Source organism: Psammomys obesus, unplaced genomic scaffold (genome assembly GCF_907164565.1).
Source record: "Psammomys obesus unplaced genomic scaffold, mPsaObe1.curated_primary_1811, whole genome shotgun sequence".
NCBI lineage: Eukaryota > Metazoa > Chordata > Mammalia > Rodentia > Muridae > Psammomys > Psammomys obesus.
In genome coordinates this window covers 29055986-29073498 of record NW_026590062.1, presented here as the reverse complement: position 1 = coordinate 29073498, position 17513 = coordinate 29055986, and the positions used below count along the sequence as shown (strand labels likewise).

Here is a 17513-nt window from a genome sequence, read left to right as displayed (position 1 = left end):
GCATGGAGAGCTTTTGGGAAAGGGATGATGGATTTTGTTTTATGTATTTATATTTCAAAGGATCCAAGTTAAAGAGCACGTTTTTGTTTAGCATTTTAACTAACGGCTGTAAAAAGAACTTGTCATTCCTAAGGGAGGGGCACTTTTTAATACTTGGTATTCCTACAGGAATATATTAATACAGTGTAAATATGCTTAAGTTCATACTCCGATGTCTTGCACTGTGTTGTGTTCTGATTTAATTCTTACAGCCTTGAAGTTTTATTATTCCCAGCCTGAGAACAATAAGGTCTCGAGATGTTAAAGTGCCCAAAGCCCACAGTTAGTAAGGAACACATTAGCAAAACTTAAAAGCAAATGTACTAGGCGGTCGGGGCATTACTTCCACCCACAAGTTCAAGACCAGTGAATGAGAGGGGAGGAAAGGAGGAAAAGAAGGAGTTCTCAGTTTAACTCGCTGGAAACTGAGTTAAACCACCTCCTCAGGTCTCACTTGACCTGGTTACAGCTCCAGTTATGTTATTTCTTCGTACAATTCCTGACCCCTAATACCAACTGTTGAAAACTGTTGGATTGTTGTAGATTTTTTATATAAAAAATTTAAAGGGTATCTGTATATTTGTTGTATGCACGTAGGTGCAGGTGCCTGCAGAGGCCAGTAATCAATCCCTGGAGCTCAAGTTACAAGTGGCTATAAGCCTCTAAGTGTGGGTGCTGAGAACTGAACTCAGGGCCACTGCAAGGGCAACACAGATGCTGAGCCGTCTCCCCAGACTCTATGGCCTTGTTTTAGTGTGTGTGTTTATATTATACATAGTATTTCAAAGTGTGTTTTTGTTTGCTGTGCTTATATTTTCCCCCAAACAGACTTTTAGAATATCCTGTACTCTCTTACTTCAGAAAATGAAGATAAATATTCACATATGTTGCCTTCCCAGGATCCATATTCCTTTGACGACACCTTTCTGCCTTTGCTTTGTGTGTCTTTGTTTGGGTTGGTTGGTTGTTCATGTGTTTGTATTTGAGGAACTTACATGTGTTAAAAGAAAATTGGCATCTTCATTTATGGTAAACATTGTATACTTAAAGTTGTTGGTATTTTAATCTTTGAAAAGATGTAGATATTTGAGAAATAGGCATTCATACTTTATAAGCTCTGCAGAGGCACAGACACAGGAGAATTACTCTCCTCTGCTCCGTGATGGCAGCCTTGCAGCACTCACTGGCGTGTTTGTTGTAACTTTCTTTTAGCAGTTCTGTGGCTGTCATTCATATGAAATATTGCATATCACAGTATCATAATTGTAAATGGCTTATGCATTATCTTAATAGTTGTCAAAGCCAGTGTTGTCCTTACAGCAGCAATGAACTATGGCTTGTCATAATTTATATTTGATCTCTCCCACTCCTACAAGAAAATGTATTTTACACTCTGGGAGATTCACAAAACATGTAGGACCCACTTAGAGGAGAAAAACATGTTATCTGGGTATTGTGTTGGTTATTTTTGACTTGTAATTTATTCATTCTCACAACCCTGTTCTCCAGCTGATGTTACTATGGCACCTTAGTTACAGCACTGCAAACAGGCTAATTATATTCTTTAAAACAGACAACAGTGGTACATTTTGAGACAGGCATCTGGCACTCTGAGTTCTTCCCTCCGCAGTGCTAGGCTCCCTGTAACTGTTATTTTTTTGTCTTTTCTTTTTTTAAACATACATTTGTTTTTTTTTCTTCCCCTCTGTTTCTGTAAATAGTGGTTTCTATTTACTAAAATCACTAATCTCACATTTAGTTTATTCCTTTTTGAGCCTTATGCAAGAAGAAATATAGACTTACCTTATGCCATTTATCTGCTCTTACTCTTGTTTATTGAATTAATATTCTCAGTATTTATAAATATCTTCTGATTATATTGCTATTTATTTCAATAGAACAAAATAGTTCTAGTTTTAATTTTTTAATCTCAAGCATAATTAACCATATCACTAATTTTTAAAGTAAATTGTTTATAATATGTAAATTTTCATATCCAGCCTTTACCATTTCTATTTTTTATGTATCCCTTCTCATCATTTCTTTTGTTTTATTTTGAGACAGGGTTTCTCTATGTAGCCCTGGCTATCCTGGAACTCACTGTGTATTCCAGGCTATCCTTGAACTCACAGAGATCCACCTGCCTCTGTCTCCTGAGTGCTGGGATTAAAGACATGTGCCACTACCACCGGCTATTTCTTCAATTTATCATTGATGTAATCTACCTTTGTCTTATTTTTTATTGAACAAGCATTGCCATAATATTTTTTCCTTTACAACTTTGTTTTCATCTTTTGTAATGTCCTCAAAATATTCTCTACAACAACATTCTTCTCTAGAGATCTTATAAACTACATGCATAATTTAAATAGTAACTTCAAAATTTTTTCTGTCAAAATTTTTTTATATTAGTTACATTTTATTAACTCTGTATCCCAGCTGTATCTGCTTCCTCATTCCCTCCCAATCCCTCCCTCCCTCCCTCATCTTCTCCCTGCCCCTTTCCAAGTCCACTGACTGGGGAGGACTTCCTCCCCTTTCATCTGACCCTAAGTTAATAGAGGGTATCAGACCACATTGCATATATGGTCGTGAGCCACCATGTGGGTGCTGGGAATTGAACTCAGGACCTCTGGAAAAGCAGCCCGTACCCATAACCGCTGAGCCATCTCTCCAGCTCCCCAAACATTTTTAAAAGGCAGACTAATAATATATTTTATTTTAACATCAAATCACCTAGCTGAAGGTAGTCGTTTTTTAGGGTTTTACTTTGGGTTTTTGTTTTGTTTTGCTCTGGTTTGGTTTGACTACTCATAAACCATTGAACAAAAAACACAGGCCAGATCACAGTGGACGTCCCTTTTAAATACCTGTCCCTACTGACCTCTGTCTGCCAGGTAGGCCTGTGTCTGACAAGTAACAGCACTTCTAGGAGGATGTGACGTCTTCAAACTCATGAGCCTGTAGGGAGATATTTCAGACCCGGCACATAAGCAGGTTGTCAGAAGAATGACTGAGTCAAGAGCATGAGTTTGTTGAGTTTTCCCTGTGTCCTCAACAGTATTGGTGTGTGTTTGCTTCTGGTAGGACTGCCAGTTACTCTGTCTTCTGGTTAGGACTGCCAGTTTTGTTACTCTGTCTTCTGGTTAGGACTGCCAGTTACTCTGTCTTCAGCAGGGTTGGGCCTGGAGCTTAATCTCAGCTCCTCCTTTCACCATCTTGAACGCTGAGCATTGTCTCTTTAATTGCTGGAGGAGAGCCTTTGTCTGTATAGTACTAGGAATTTCTCATGTGCAAGATGAGTCAGAAGTCAGACTGGCGATATCCTGTCCTAAAATGGCCAGGATATCGCCTAGGATGATGTCAGACTCACAACAGTGCTCCATTCCCAACTATTTTCAGGTTCTCACAGAGTTGGCATATTTATTTACCCTTTGTCATTTTGCCAGTTTTCTATTTCCCTGCCTCCTGGGTTTAGAACAAAATGAGTGAGGATTTCAATATTTCTCAAGCAAATTATTTCTTTAGTTCTGGCCTTGGAAATAATTTCGCATTTCAGAACTATGATATTTACTTTTCTTTTGGTATATATTGTCGATTTTTTCAAACTTTAACTCAAACTAGAATTCGTGTGGCTGTATATCTGCGGATAGGACCTGAAACTACAAGTTGTTGGCATCCAGCCATACTGAGCGCTTGCCATTATGTGTGGGCTGCAGAGGGTGCTGACCCGCTCACCCACCACTACACGAGTGTTGCGCCTGTGTGTATTTGCTCTAGGACCAGGTAGACACAAATGGCCTCCCTTCCCACCCGAGTTTGTCTGATTATATCCACCATTTATTTAGAGTCATGGTCACTCTGTGTACTTCTGTGTTTTCTTTCTGTCAAGGTCTTCTGTAGCCCAGGTTGGCCTTGAAGTTTTTGTGAACCCAATAATAGATTTGTGTTCCTGAACCTCCTGCTTCAGCCTCTTGAATGTTGGGATTGCAGGCATGTGCAAATCCCCACCCCCCACCACTGTTCTGTTTTCTTTTGATTCAATAAAAACTTATACTTACATAGTGTCTGTGCACACATATGTTTTACACCTCAAATCACTATTAATGGATGTTATTAAGAAGCTTACATTCTTAGGTAAAAACATTTTAAAAGAATCCAAATAATAATGCTGAATTAAAGTAAGCACTAGTAAAGAGAAAGAAATCATTTCCCTTTCTCTTCGTATATTTCTATTTTTTAGTTAAATTTTTATTTTTTTGTATTAATTACATTTTATTCACTTTGCATCCCAGCAGTAATCCCCTCCCTTATTCCCTCCCAATCCCACCTTCCCTTTCTCATCTCCTCCCATACCCCTCTCCAAGTCCACCGATAGGGGAGGTCCACCTCCACTTCCATCCAACCCTAGCTTATCAGGACTGGCTGCAGTGTCCTCCTCTGTGTCCTGGCTAGGCTGCTCCTCCCTCGGGGGGGGGGGGTGTCAAAGAGCCAGCCACCGAGTTCATGTCAGAGACACAGTCCCTGTTCCCCTTACTAGGGAACCCACTTGGACACTGAGCTGCCATGGGCTACATCTGAGCAGGGGTTCTAGGTTATATCCATGAATGTACCTTGGTTGGAGAATCAGTCTCAGAAAATACCCCTGAGCCCAGATATTTTGGTTCTGTTGATCTCCTTGTGGAGCTCCTGTACTCTCCAGGTCTTACTAACTACTTCTTCTTTCATAGGATTTCCTGCACTCTGCCCAAAATTTAGTTATGAGTCTCAAAATCTGCTTTGATATACTGCTAGGTAGAGACTTTCAGAGGCCCTCAGTGGTAGGCTCCTTTCTTGTTTCTTGTTTTCTCCTTCTTCCAATGTCCTTCCCCTTTGTCTTTTTAAGTGGGGATTGATCCTCTTACCCCTGGTCCTCCTTCTTGTTTAGCTTCTTTAAGTGTACAGATTTGAGTATGTTTATCCTATATTATAGATCTAGTATCCACTTACAAGTGATTATATACCATGTGTGTCTTTCTGCTTCTGGAATACCTCACACAGTCTTCGTATATTTCTAATTTCTACTATCTTTAAAATACCCTGAGAAATCCCTTAGAGTGGTTAAGATTTCCAGTGTCAAGTTTTGCTGAAATGGTCTTTAGTTTTACATAGTCGTTTACCTCTATTTTCTTTTTTGTTCATAGTGTATAAGGATATCCCCCTTTGTTTTCAGTTCTGATTAATGTTTTTCAACCTGTAAGAAAATATGTTGTTTACAGGGAGAGACACACAGAGCTAACTGTGTAAACTGACATCCCTAACTTCAAAATCCCAAGATTTTGCTGGATATATAGAGTGCTTTTCTAAAGCATAGACATATAGACTTTTCACTTATTTTTATTACAAACCTGTCATGAACAAAACAATTCTGTTTTTACTTTGGGTCATGCTGTAGGCTGGAACACGTGCCTTAGTAAAGGTTATAAATCTGGGAAGAAAAGTTATGGTTGGCATGAATTTTAACAATCTTTACAAGCTAACATCACAAATCCCAACTTGTTTAAATTCTGAATATTTACTTTACAAAATAAGAGCCTATTTTAAAATATAATTAAGTTGTACATTTATTACTTATTTAGAAGCTAGTGTTTTTGCCTATTCTTTATAAAATTAACAGAAATCAAATGTAAACTATCCATATTATAATACAATTATATTATATTTTAAAGTAAAACACATACAACATACATAGATTTGGAATCAGGCCAAATTTAGGCTCTAGAGGCATACTGTTCTGTGACTTAAATTACAATCATGTGTATTGGAGCACAGATCAAATTTTCAGTCTGAAGTTGGTGAGAAGCCTAATTATTTGACCAGGTTACTATTTATATAGACCATTCTGTGGCTGTCTGTGGTTAATCCACAGCTGGCAGAATGCTAGCTCTGGGAGGTTTCTATTTCATGCTGTAACAGTTTAGAGAAAAATAAGAGGAAAGCTTTAAACTCGTCTCATTAAATAAAAGACTAAAAAAGCAAGTACATACATACTACTACAGAGACAGATGCTGTATAAACCGCTCCATTAAATTCTCCTAGTGACAGAAATAGCAAAGAACACAGCTTGGATGCTGATAGTTTTCAAATGGCATGTGTCTAAAGAAAAAATGTTGAAAATATTTTTTTAATGGTGCTTAAATGTTACCTTTTAGAACAATTGACTAGTGGTTAAGAATTAGCAGCATGGAGTTTCTAAGTGAGAAAACATTGTGTTATTATAATTTGTAATAGCTCACCATTGCAAGGGTCATGGCTGGCACTCACAACACAGGAGAAAAAGGCACAACAAATCTATTTGGCAAACTTTCATGTTACACAGGAGCACTTAGACGTGAAGTCTCACAGCTTTGGATAAACTATTTTACGCAAAATTCTTTTTTTTTCCTTTTTTTTAATTACTTAGTTCAATTTACACCTCAGTCATAGGCTCCTCCTCCCAGTCCAACTCTCCGTCCTGCATCACCTCTCTTTTATTCTTCAAAATAGGGGAGCCCCTACCCAGACACCCCAGCTTATCTAGTCACATGAGGACTGAGTTCCTCTTCCCCCGTGGCCTGGTGGGGAAGTCCCATCAGGGGTAAGTGATAAAAAGCAGGCAACATAGTATGTGTTAGAGATGTGCCCCACTCCCCTAACTAGTGAGCCCACATAAAGCCTAAGATGCCCATCGGGCTTATCTTTGGGTGTCTGTACATTGTAGTATGTCTATCCTGTACTATATGACTAAATTCTGAAGAAATAATTTTTTTAAAGAATCAAGCTAGGGCAAGGGGATATGATGTAATATCTAATGGTAATAAACAACAGGTGAAGCCGGGCATGGTGTCATACACCTGTAATCCAACACTTTGGGAGGCAGAGGCAGGCAGATCTGGATGAGTTCGAGGCTAGCCTGGTCTATAAATTGAGTCCAGGATAGCCAGGACCACACAGAGAAACCTGCCTCAAAAAACAACACACACAGACACATAAATAAATAAATAAATAAATAAATAAATAAATAAATAAATAAATAAATAAATAAATAAATGAATGAATGAATAAATAAATAAATAAATGAATAAATGAATAAATAAGTAAGTAAGTAAGTAAGTAAATAAGTAAAAAGGTAAATGAATGAATGAATGAATAAATAAATAAATGACTAAATAAATAAATAAATAAATAAATAAATAAGTGAATGAATGAATAAATATGAACAGGTGAAGGAATACCATCTTTCCAGATTCTTCTCATCCTCCAGGAATGGCACAAAAGCCTGGAATGAGGTCTTGTGGTCTACTTTCATATAAAATGGAACTCTCACACAGAAGTTATCTTCTGCAGTTTTATCCTATTTCCAAAGTGCCGTTTCTTGGCACAATTACAACTCTGTCTCTTAATTTTTACAACTGTATAAGGGCAGTAAACATCTTCACAAATAGATTATTATACAAGTGACTGCTACCACAAAATTTATTAGAATATTATGTTCAACTTGATATATGAAAATAAATTGATATTTTTTCTATTTTTTTTCTTTCTCTCGTCTCCTCATATGATATAAGTGATTAGACTTTCAAATACAAGTCCATACATCATAACATTTTGCAACTTTGGTTTGTTGAGATGAACTGGATGTATGTTATATTGCCTAGGCTAGCTTTGAACTCTACAATCTTCCAGGCTCTGCCTACCAAATGCTGGAAACACAGGTGTGCAAGATCATGCCTGGACATGTTTCACAATCTTTTAATGACACTTTCTTATATGTTGTTATTATTTCCTCTTCTTCCTGCCTAGTTTACAGTGACTCCCCTTCCTCTGGTTCTTTGCTCTAACTATCCTCCTCCCTTAGTTCTTCCTTCTGTTTCTTCATTTGATTGTTTTCTTTGAAAAGCAGGAATGGGCAAAATACAGCTGTCCTATGGTGCCTGTTATCCACCACTTGGGAAGAAGAGGTTATAGGAGTTGGAGTCCAAGGCAAGCCTGAGTTTCGTGCCAGACCCTGTCCTCTCATTCGCTCTTTCATCAAAAGAAAATTTCTCTGTTTTCATTTCAGAATTGTTTATAAAATGAGAGTAATAAACAGTGTATACTCCATGGGTTTCATAATACTCAGTAAGTTGGAAGGTTGTACTTCAGTGCTTGGTACATCAGAGCTAATCAGTAAATTTCAGATGGTTTTATCAACATTCACTGCTTATCTCTAGGTTTGATGGGTGTTCCCTACTCAGGTCCTTCAAATACTCTGTCATTTACCCTCACAGTGAGTGTTTTTTCTAGTAATCAGGTCATATGTCTGCTACTGACACTTCTGCTTCCCTGCAACCCTGAACACGTAAAATTCCCTATAAGGTTTCTCTGCTGTTTTCTCCTTGTTTGCCTTCCTTTCCTCTCCTCTTCTGTATTTTTTTCCATCTGTTCCCTTATTGGTCCATACTCCCTTCCTTGGTAATTAGAACCACAACCTTCTTCTGACCTATTTCTCATGAGTCAATTTTTTTAATGGAAACTTTGATCAGTATGACCAAAACTGAATGCTCTATATACAAGTCTTATTCTAGACTTCTCTATTTAGTAATAAGACCAGTGTTCTTTTTTAAATTATTTAAACATCATCTTTGAATTCTATTCTTTGCCTTTTACACGGTCTATAGGGCCTATGCTTCAAACTCCAATGTGGCTTCCTTTTACATAGCCAAACACAGGTGTTATTAGTTGTTGATAAAGTATTGCTGTCCAGTTTGCCTTTCTTGCATTTTCCTGTAATCATATTCCTTTCTTCTGAGAAAAACTCATTACCCACACTGCTTCCTCAGTACTCTCCCATGTTGCTGTTCAGTACATCCTGACTACCCTGCAAGGCCCTTGTATTAACACAGCCTCATCTTCGGTTACTGTGCTTTCACTTGTCTCCTCGCCTCTGTGCCTTCCTAACCACTTTCCCTCAAATTTATCCATATCTTTGCCTATGTTTCCAGCTAGAAATCATTAATGTATGCTAAGAAGACTTTATCATGAAAAATATAGATAAACACTATTTTAAAATATACCATTTCTGGCAATTAAACTAATTAAAATAATTTTGTTTTGTAGCCGTGGGTTGTTTTCTTATTATTTGAAAATTCTAATTAAAGTAAGTAATAAAAAAATACAGACATTGTGACACACACCGGAAATCTTCAGGCTCCTAGAACTCTCCAGGCCAGCCTTGGTTAACATAGGGAACACTTTCTCAAGCCTAAAATAGAATCAAATAAATTCAGTTAAGATATTTTTAAGATAAATAAGGTATGCTCTTTATAAAACATTTTTAAATCACTGAAAAGATGCTGAAAGTGTATAAGAGGCTAAAAGCATTTAGTCTACCTCTATTTATATTTCTCAAACTTAAATATACTTGTTATTTTCTTGAGTATTTTTGTTTGTAGATTCCAAGTATTCTTCGATAGTGCATAGATGTGATCTAATATCAAATAAATAATGTTACTTTTTAGTACTGCTATATATCAAATATGTTGTACTCACATGATGAACTTTTTTTAGTTAGATGTAACCATTTCTACCTTGGATTTTATAATTAAACTTGGTATTTTGTATACGTTCCTGACAGCTCTAAATCCCCACTCTCTCTCTCTTTGTCCAGGGCTTCTTTCTTACAGTTTCCCCGGAGTCAGTATTGAAAGTGGCTCGCCATGCTGCCGAGAACAACAGGGTCTTCACGTTGAATCTGTCTGCACCGTTTATTAGTCAGTTCTTCAAGGAATCCTTGATGAAAGTCATGCCTTATGTTGACATCCTCTTTGGAAATGAGACGGTGAGTTGCTTTAGAAAAAGCCAGGGGTGGCAGTACATGCCTTTAATCCCACCATGAAAAAAAAAAAGATTTGTCTGTTTCTGGACTGTGTGGACCTAGAGCACAAAACTGTGAGCTGCTACATGGCTGCATGTCATGTTAAACAACTTTTTCATCTCTTTTGTTCGTAAATCCTGTTTATTTGCATTCATTCCAACAAATATTTTTATGGTAAGGCCTATTATGGTCAATCAATAACTAGTAAAGACAAGTACCCTGTAATATCTATCATGATGTGCGCTATGTAAAAGTGCTACAAGCTGATTAGACGTGTTTGGTATTTTATTGAGGCAGTCTCTAAAGGCCTTCTGATAAACAAACAGCTTCATAGTGGGATATGAGGTGTTTGCCCTGCACTTTACACTGCAGTTGGATGCAGCTGCATTTACACATAATACAAAGTCAAATAATGCAACACCTTAATGATACCAAGTGAGCTGGACGTCAGAATCAGATGTTTTAAATGTTAATCATCTAGAAATATCAGCTAAGTTGAAGCAGTTAGATAGGGATAATAAAGATGATACTGTATTTGATTACAAAGAGCAAGTAGATTAGTGTTTTGTCATTTGAACATATTATCCACTGTTCTCCTTGAATATATTAGTAATAATAATAAATTATCTTCAGTTTTTTTTAAAAAGGAAACCGTTTTGTCATAAAAATGCACTGCGATGTAAAATATATATCTCACAAGAAATGTTTGTATTTGTGTATATATTTACAATTATTTTCTATTTCCTTTTTCTCCCTAAGTATAATCTTTCCCCCCCAAAAAATCTGCTTAATAGTTGATTTCTAAAATGTCGATAAATTAGCTAACATCAAGCACACTTAGCTTTTATCTTGTACTTCCTTGTCCCTTTCCTTTTCTGGAGAGCTTTGAGTACTAGCATTAATGATTTCTGTAGTCTCAGTTAAAAACAAAATGCCTTGGCAAGCCAGGCATAGTGGTAGGTGGCTACAAGCTAGAGGATTGCTGGTTCAAGGCTAGCCGAAGCCACGCAACAAAACTTTGTTTCCAGATGAATAAACAAAAATCAGGAGCTGGAGAGGTGACTAGTTATTAAGAGCACTGGCTGCTCTTCCAGAGGACCGGAGTTTGATTCCCAACATTCACATGGTAGCTTACAACTGTCTCTAGCTCCTGTTCCAAAGGATCAAATACCCTCTTAAACATACATGCAGGCAAAACACCCATACATATATAAAAGGTAAATAAATAAAATTTAAAAATAAATAAATAGATAGATAAATAAATAAATAAGAGCCAACTTGCCCAGCAACACCACCCCTTCACAGACAGTAATCAGTGATCCCCAGGAAACAATTGAAAGACACAAATGTGACGATTGTCCAGCGTATCACTCAACAGCGGATCTCGACCTTCCTATACTGCAGCCTTTAATGCAGCTTCTCACGTTACGGTGAGCCCCAACCATAAAGTCATTTTTGTTTCTGCTCTAGAACTGTAATTTTGCTGTTGTTATGCATTGTAAGGTAAATATCTGTGTTTTCTGATGGTCTTAAGTGACTCCCTGTGAAAAGGTCTTTTGACCTCCCAAGGGGGTCATGACCCACAGTTTGAGAAGTACCAAGCCTGTAGCATTCAGAATTAAGCCAAGTAGCCATACAGTGTGTTTGAATTGAGGAGACTGAGTTGGAGTTCTGAAAAGCTAGCGTGAAGAATACCAGAAAAGACGTGTGTGATGGCACAGGCACTTATCAGAAAGAGGCAGACTTGTCTCAGATAAGCCAGAGCTACACAGAAAGTTCAAATCAGCCCGAGTTATGATATTGCAGCTGCTGTCTCAAATATATATAAAGTAAATAAAATGATGAGGGGGAAATAAATCCCTGAATTTGAAAGAGTTTCAACTCGTCTTATAGTCACTCTTCCCTTTGAACCAAAACTAGAATTCATAAGTTAGTGAAGCAACAATGTGTGCTTGTGTTTCTATCAATTGGAAGGTAGAGGAAGGAGGATCAAAATTTTGAAGCCAACCCAGGAACCCAGGTTACTGTTTTAAAAGGAAGGAAAAAAAATGAATTGTTTGAAAATAATTATGTACATCCTAAGACAGAATAGGAATATCGTTTCTCAAGGACTGTGATGTACACTAAGTGATTTACTTTCTTATATTGTATGAAACACTTAACAGGAACCTGGAATGCAACTCAGTTGGTAGAATGCTTTGCCTGGCTACAGAAACCTCACAGCCCTCTATTCCATGTGTTTGGGAGGTGGAGGCAAAGCTGATCGTCCCAATCATTTCAAGCGTGCAGCTCACTTCCCATGGTCGACTTGCAGAATTTTTTCTTCTTCCCAAGCAGAAGCTCTCTGCTTATAACTAATAACTCCATCCATTTTCTGTCTTGCCAGGCCTTGGTAGTCACCTTTTTTGCATGTCATCATGAGTCTGCACATCCTAATACCTCATACAGTTAGCTTCACTTAATAATTATCCGACATCCCTGGCTTATTTATTATCCCATAATGTTTTCAAAGTTTGCCCATGTTATAGCATGTCTTAGAAGTATATTGTTTTCTAAAATTGAATAATCTTTTTTTTTCTCTCTCTCTACCCCAAAGCACTTCCCATTTGCTTTCCAGGGGTAAAATACAGTGTCTTCTGTGTTCTAGGCAAGTAGTCCTCCACTTGTCTGTCCTGCAGCCATTTCCCTAAGATTCAGAAATGCACAGAGGCATGTTTTTCTTTTCTCAACTTCAAAATATTTAGTAAGATAGTGTGTTCGTTCATGACACTGAGGCAGGAGAATTGCCATGAGTACAAGGCCAGCTTAGACCCTGCCTTTAAGAAAAAAGCAAGAAAAAAAGTAAATGAATAATTAAATAAAGAAACAAAATCCTTGGTAACCCTCTTACGTTTTATTTTCTACTTTGAAATGAAATGTATGAATTCATAGGTTATATTGACTAAAGTAGTTTTGATACTTCTCTAGTATATAAACTCTGTAAATGTTAAATTTTTAATTAAATTTTAAACATCTTCAAAGTTTTAAACATTTTCCTTCAGAAATATTATTTTTTTATTATTAATTACACTTTATTCACTTTGTATCTCCCCTCCCGGTACCACCCCCCTCCCCCTTCTTCACGCATGCCCCTCCCCAAGTCCACTGATAGGGGAGGTCCTCTTCTCCTTCCTTCTGATCTTAGTCTATCAGATCACATCAGGAGTGGCTGCATTGTCATCTTCTGTGGCCTGGTAAGGCTGCTCCCCCCTCAGGGGGAGGTGATCAAAGAACAGGCCGATCAGATTATGTCAGAGGCAGTCCCTCTTCCCATTACTATGTAACCCACTTGGACACTAAACTGTCATGTGCTACATCTGTGCAGGGGTTCTAGGTTATCTCCATGAATAGTCCTTGGTTGGAGCATGAGTCTCTGGGAAGTTCCCTGTGTTCAATTTTTCTGGTTCTGTCCTTGTGTGGTTCCCGTCCTCTCCAGCTCTTAGTATTTCCCACTTCTTACATAAGATTCCATGCACTCTGCCCAACAGTTGGCCATAAGTCTCAGCGTCTGCTTTGATAGTCTGCAGGGCAGAGGCTTTCAGAGGCCCTCTGTGGCAGGTTCCTAGGTTGTTTCCTATTTTCTTCTTCTTCTGATGTCCAACCTCTTTGCCTTTCAGGATGGGGATTGAGCGTTTTAGTCAGGGTCCTCTCTCTTGATTAGTTTCTTTAGATGTACCGTTTTTACTAGGTTTATCCTATGTTATATATGTCTATATCATTTTTTAACAAACTCACATGCAATCAGCTTAATAAAGGACGTGTAGGTAATTATCAATTATATCTATTGATATCAGCTCGTGCTAGTTGCTTTCTAGTCATTGTGTACCTGTACATGATTAAAGAACTTGATTGTTCTTGTTTTTCATTATTATTAAATTAAGAAGTTTTTGAATAGAGTCATTTTGAAAATGGTTCTTAAGAGTAATACCTTTTAAGGTTTCCTAATCACTAGATAATTAACCTGCCAGGATTAAGTACACTCAACTTTGCCTCAGGATGCTTAGCTCTCAAATAAGGTCAATTATCTCCTGATAATGACTACTTTGTCAAGAGTTACCACTTAATTTCACAGTGAAGTGTCACATCACCCATACAGTGCACTTTAAGATATTTAAGATAGTAAAATAAAGCTTGAAATTGGGTGGAAGAGCTGTGATGAATTATTTCATATGTACTAAGAATTAATATATTTCTTATAAACCTCCCCCTTTTGTGTGTAGTATTTTGACTCTGACAGATGATTTTATTTACTAAAGCTATACCATAGCTCTGCTTCATCAAATCCTTCTCTGGTAATTTCACTGCTCCACCATTTCTTTACAGAGAATCTTATGTTAAAACCTTTTGACTTCACATATAATAGAGCAGGGAAGCTTATGTTACTTTCTCTCCAGTGTGGTTGTTTAACTTTCATTGCTTTTGTTGTTAAAAAGTGTTTTTCACTCCATAGCCTGGTTGGCCTTGAAATGGAGATGTTCCAGCCCAGCACCCTTAGTGCTAGTATTACAGGTGTGCACCACTGTGCCTAAATGTCTTCCCTCCCTCCCTCCCTTCTTTCTCTCCTTTCACCCTTGCCTGCCTCTCTCCCTCTCATATCTTTCTCTCCCTCTCATATATTTCCCTCCCTCCTTCTTTTCTCTCGCTGAGTGATTTGGCAATACATGAATTACAAAACAGTGAAGCTAATTCTACAGCTTGTTGGTGTGGTTGATCGGTTATTGAGAAGTTGCAGGGTCATTTTTGGGTAGTGATGAGGCTGATATGACCAAAAAGACAAGTGTTATTTGCTACATCGGAACATTATGTCAAAAGTAAAATTGGCTTTAGGTGTTTGATCCATATTCCTGAACCTAAAAGACAGAGCAGTTATTTTTTAAATCATAACTAATCTTGTTACAGATATGTGAAGTAGTTTGTTCACTTTCCCCGTAAAATAGAAGTCATTTGCATTCTCATATTTAAAAAAAAAATGTTTAAGCGGAAATGGGAGAACTGAGTCAGTAAAGCCTTGTAAGCAATAAGCCCAAGGACCTGAGTTTGCTCCTCAGAGCCAGGTTAAAAGCTCCAGGCATGGTAGCGTGCTTGGAGTCCCTGGAGTCCCTGGCGCCAGAGACACATTGCCAGGCTGCTTTGCCTAACTGGCCAGTTCTGGGTCCAATGAGATATGCTATCTCAAAAAGAAAAGGTAAGCAGCATTCCTAAAAACAGCAGGTGGGCTGTGCTCCGCCCTGAGAGGTGAGCGTGTGTGCGCTCACCCCTGCATGTCTGTGTAAATTCTGTGCTGCACACACCTCCAGTTAGGTGCTGTCCTTTGGCAGGATTTTCTAGGCCTTGTAAACATGTCATTAATTTTTAGAAACTTTATCAAGCCCATATACTTTATACGCAGAGGAGTATTTTATTTATATTTCTTTTTGTCTAGTCTAATTCTCTAAGTTATATGGTCTCCAAGCATTTGTAACAACTCAAAGATGCATATTCTAACCATAGAAGAAATGGTCTTTCCTTTTACCAGACTGTTGTCAACATGAAATTGAGGAATAGAGCTATATCTAATGACGGATAGAAGTTACCTTCTCACACCTGTTCATAGAAAGGCCCACACTCCTCCTGTGGGGAGCCTGTGATGCAGACAATTTTAAGGTTGCTTTAAGTGCAGGCAAAGAAAATGGGAACCCATTAGTATTTGATTTGTAGAATTTTGATACGTTTAGCTTTTCTGGTGATGCAAATGAAATTTCAGTTAGCACAGAATTATAGTATCATAAGACTGCAGCTTAGCTTCCAATATAACTCTTTCCTTTGAATCTTTCTTACATGTTTAACTCATCAGAAGAAAGTAGACACTGTAACAGAAAGGAGGCCTCTAACCTGGTGGCATGTCACAGAGATGCCGTGGAGACACTTCCAAATGAAGAAGGCCTTCCTTTTACTTCCTTCTTGTTTTCTCTTCACCTTTATCAAAGAGCCCTTTTTTTCCTTTTGTTCTCTCTTCATAGCAACTACATTAACTCTAATGGTGAGATTTTTAAAAATCATTCTTATTCTATTTGTTATTTGTAAAGTAACAGAATTGGAAGTGGTTTGAATTACCATGAAAATAATATTTATGCAGCAGTGCTTTTGTGATATACAGTAATATTTCAGTTAATCTTTTTACCTATTTAATTGATTCAGTTTCTGCATTATAAATTTGTAAGTGACCATTTGATTATTACTTATAGACTATGACATACTATAAAATTATGGGTTGATACTTAAAGTTCTTATTTAATGCAATTTTTAAATTGTGCTGTTAAATTACTTAACAAATTAGTATCCTACAAACAAAAATTTGAGCTTATATCACAGTAGGAATAGTTCTGTTCCTCAGTTTGGCGATCCTGATTTTTTATTCAGCTCCTGGGTTTTTCTCTTGTCCTTCAAAGCACAGAAAACAATGAGTGCCAAGAAGCTGAAATTAGTAGGCATTGTTGGAAAAATTTAAAGATTAGTTGATAATTTATGAACATAAAATTCTTAGTTTAATGCTTTTATTATGGTTATGTAAAATGTTTATATGTGGAAAATCCCTATTGTCCTTTTTCAGGTCCAAACCTAGTCCAGAATCCACAGTGCCTTTGGCTATCAGTTGTTCCTTTAGTCTCTCTAAACTGGAACAGCTCTTTCTGTTATGGCCATGACAATTTTAGATATCTTTATTGTTATCTTGTAAGATACCCTTCAAGGTGGGGTTTACTGGAGTTCTTTAATAAGAGTATCACAAGAATGCTGCTGTGTCTTTTTATGTATCGTGTCAAGGTTTGGGTTTTTGTTTGGGGGTTTTTGTTTGTTTGTCTGGTTGGTTTGGTTTTGGTTTTTCAAGACAGGGTTTCTCTGTGTAGCCCTGGCTGTCCTGGAACTCTTCTGTGGCCCTGGCTGGCCTGAAATTCACTAATTCGCCTGGCTATGTCAAGGTTTCTAATCTCCCATTTCTGCTGATTATTCGTTTTTTTTAAACAACTTTAAAGTTGTTCTTTCTGGCTGCACACAGTGGTATGGACCTAGCTACTCATGAAGCTAAGACAAGAAGAATGTATTTAAATCTAGGAGTTTGGGATTAGCCTGGGAATCATAGAGGGAACTTACTTCTAATAAACAATTGACGTAAATGTATGTGTACATTTTGTCTATTAATCACTTATTTTGTATATTTAATTCTGTGTCTGTGTATATTTCAACCCATGAGGCAATAATAACTCCTCATTGTTCAAATTTAAAATTCACATACAATTATTTGAAAACTAGAATCATTCTGAAGAAAGGGTCGGTGCATTTTGCATGTGAGTAGAACATTGGCACACTGTGGTAATCAGATTCTAAAATGACCCTTAGTAACTTGCCTCCTGGCTTTCATTCTGGTTCATAGTCCCCTCTCTAACAAATGGAATATAACAAATGGAATGATGCTCATTTCGAAAATATTATTTCAAAATACTTTCATTTCCACCTATTTGCTCTCTCTTGTTATCTCTCTTGATCCCATACTCTGAGTTCAAAGCCCCATAGGACAAAGAACTGA

At 37.4% G+C, this 17513-nt stretch overlaps 1 protein-coding gene across 2 annotated transcripts in view; it reads left to right on the top strand.

Annotated features, from left to right (window-relative positions):
- Window positions 1–17513, top strand: part of Adk (adenosine kinase) — a 432164-nt gene that overhangs the window by 284158 nt on the left and 130493 nt on the right. For both annotated transcript variants that reach the window (XM_055605919.1, XM_055605920.1), the window contains exon 7: window positions 9707–9877. In XM_055605919.1, coding sequence (XP_055461894.1) covers window positions 9707–9877 — 171 coding nt within the window. The remainder of the gene's footprint in view (window positions 1–9706; window positions 9878–17513) is intronic.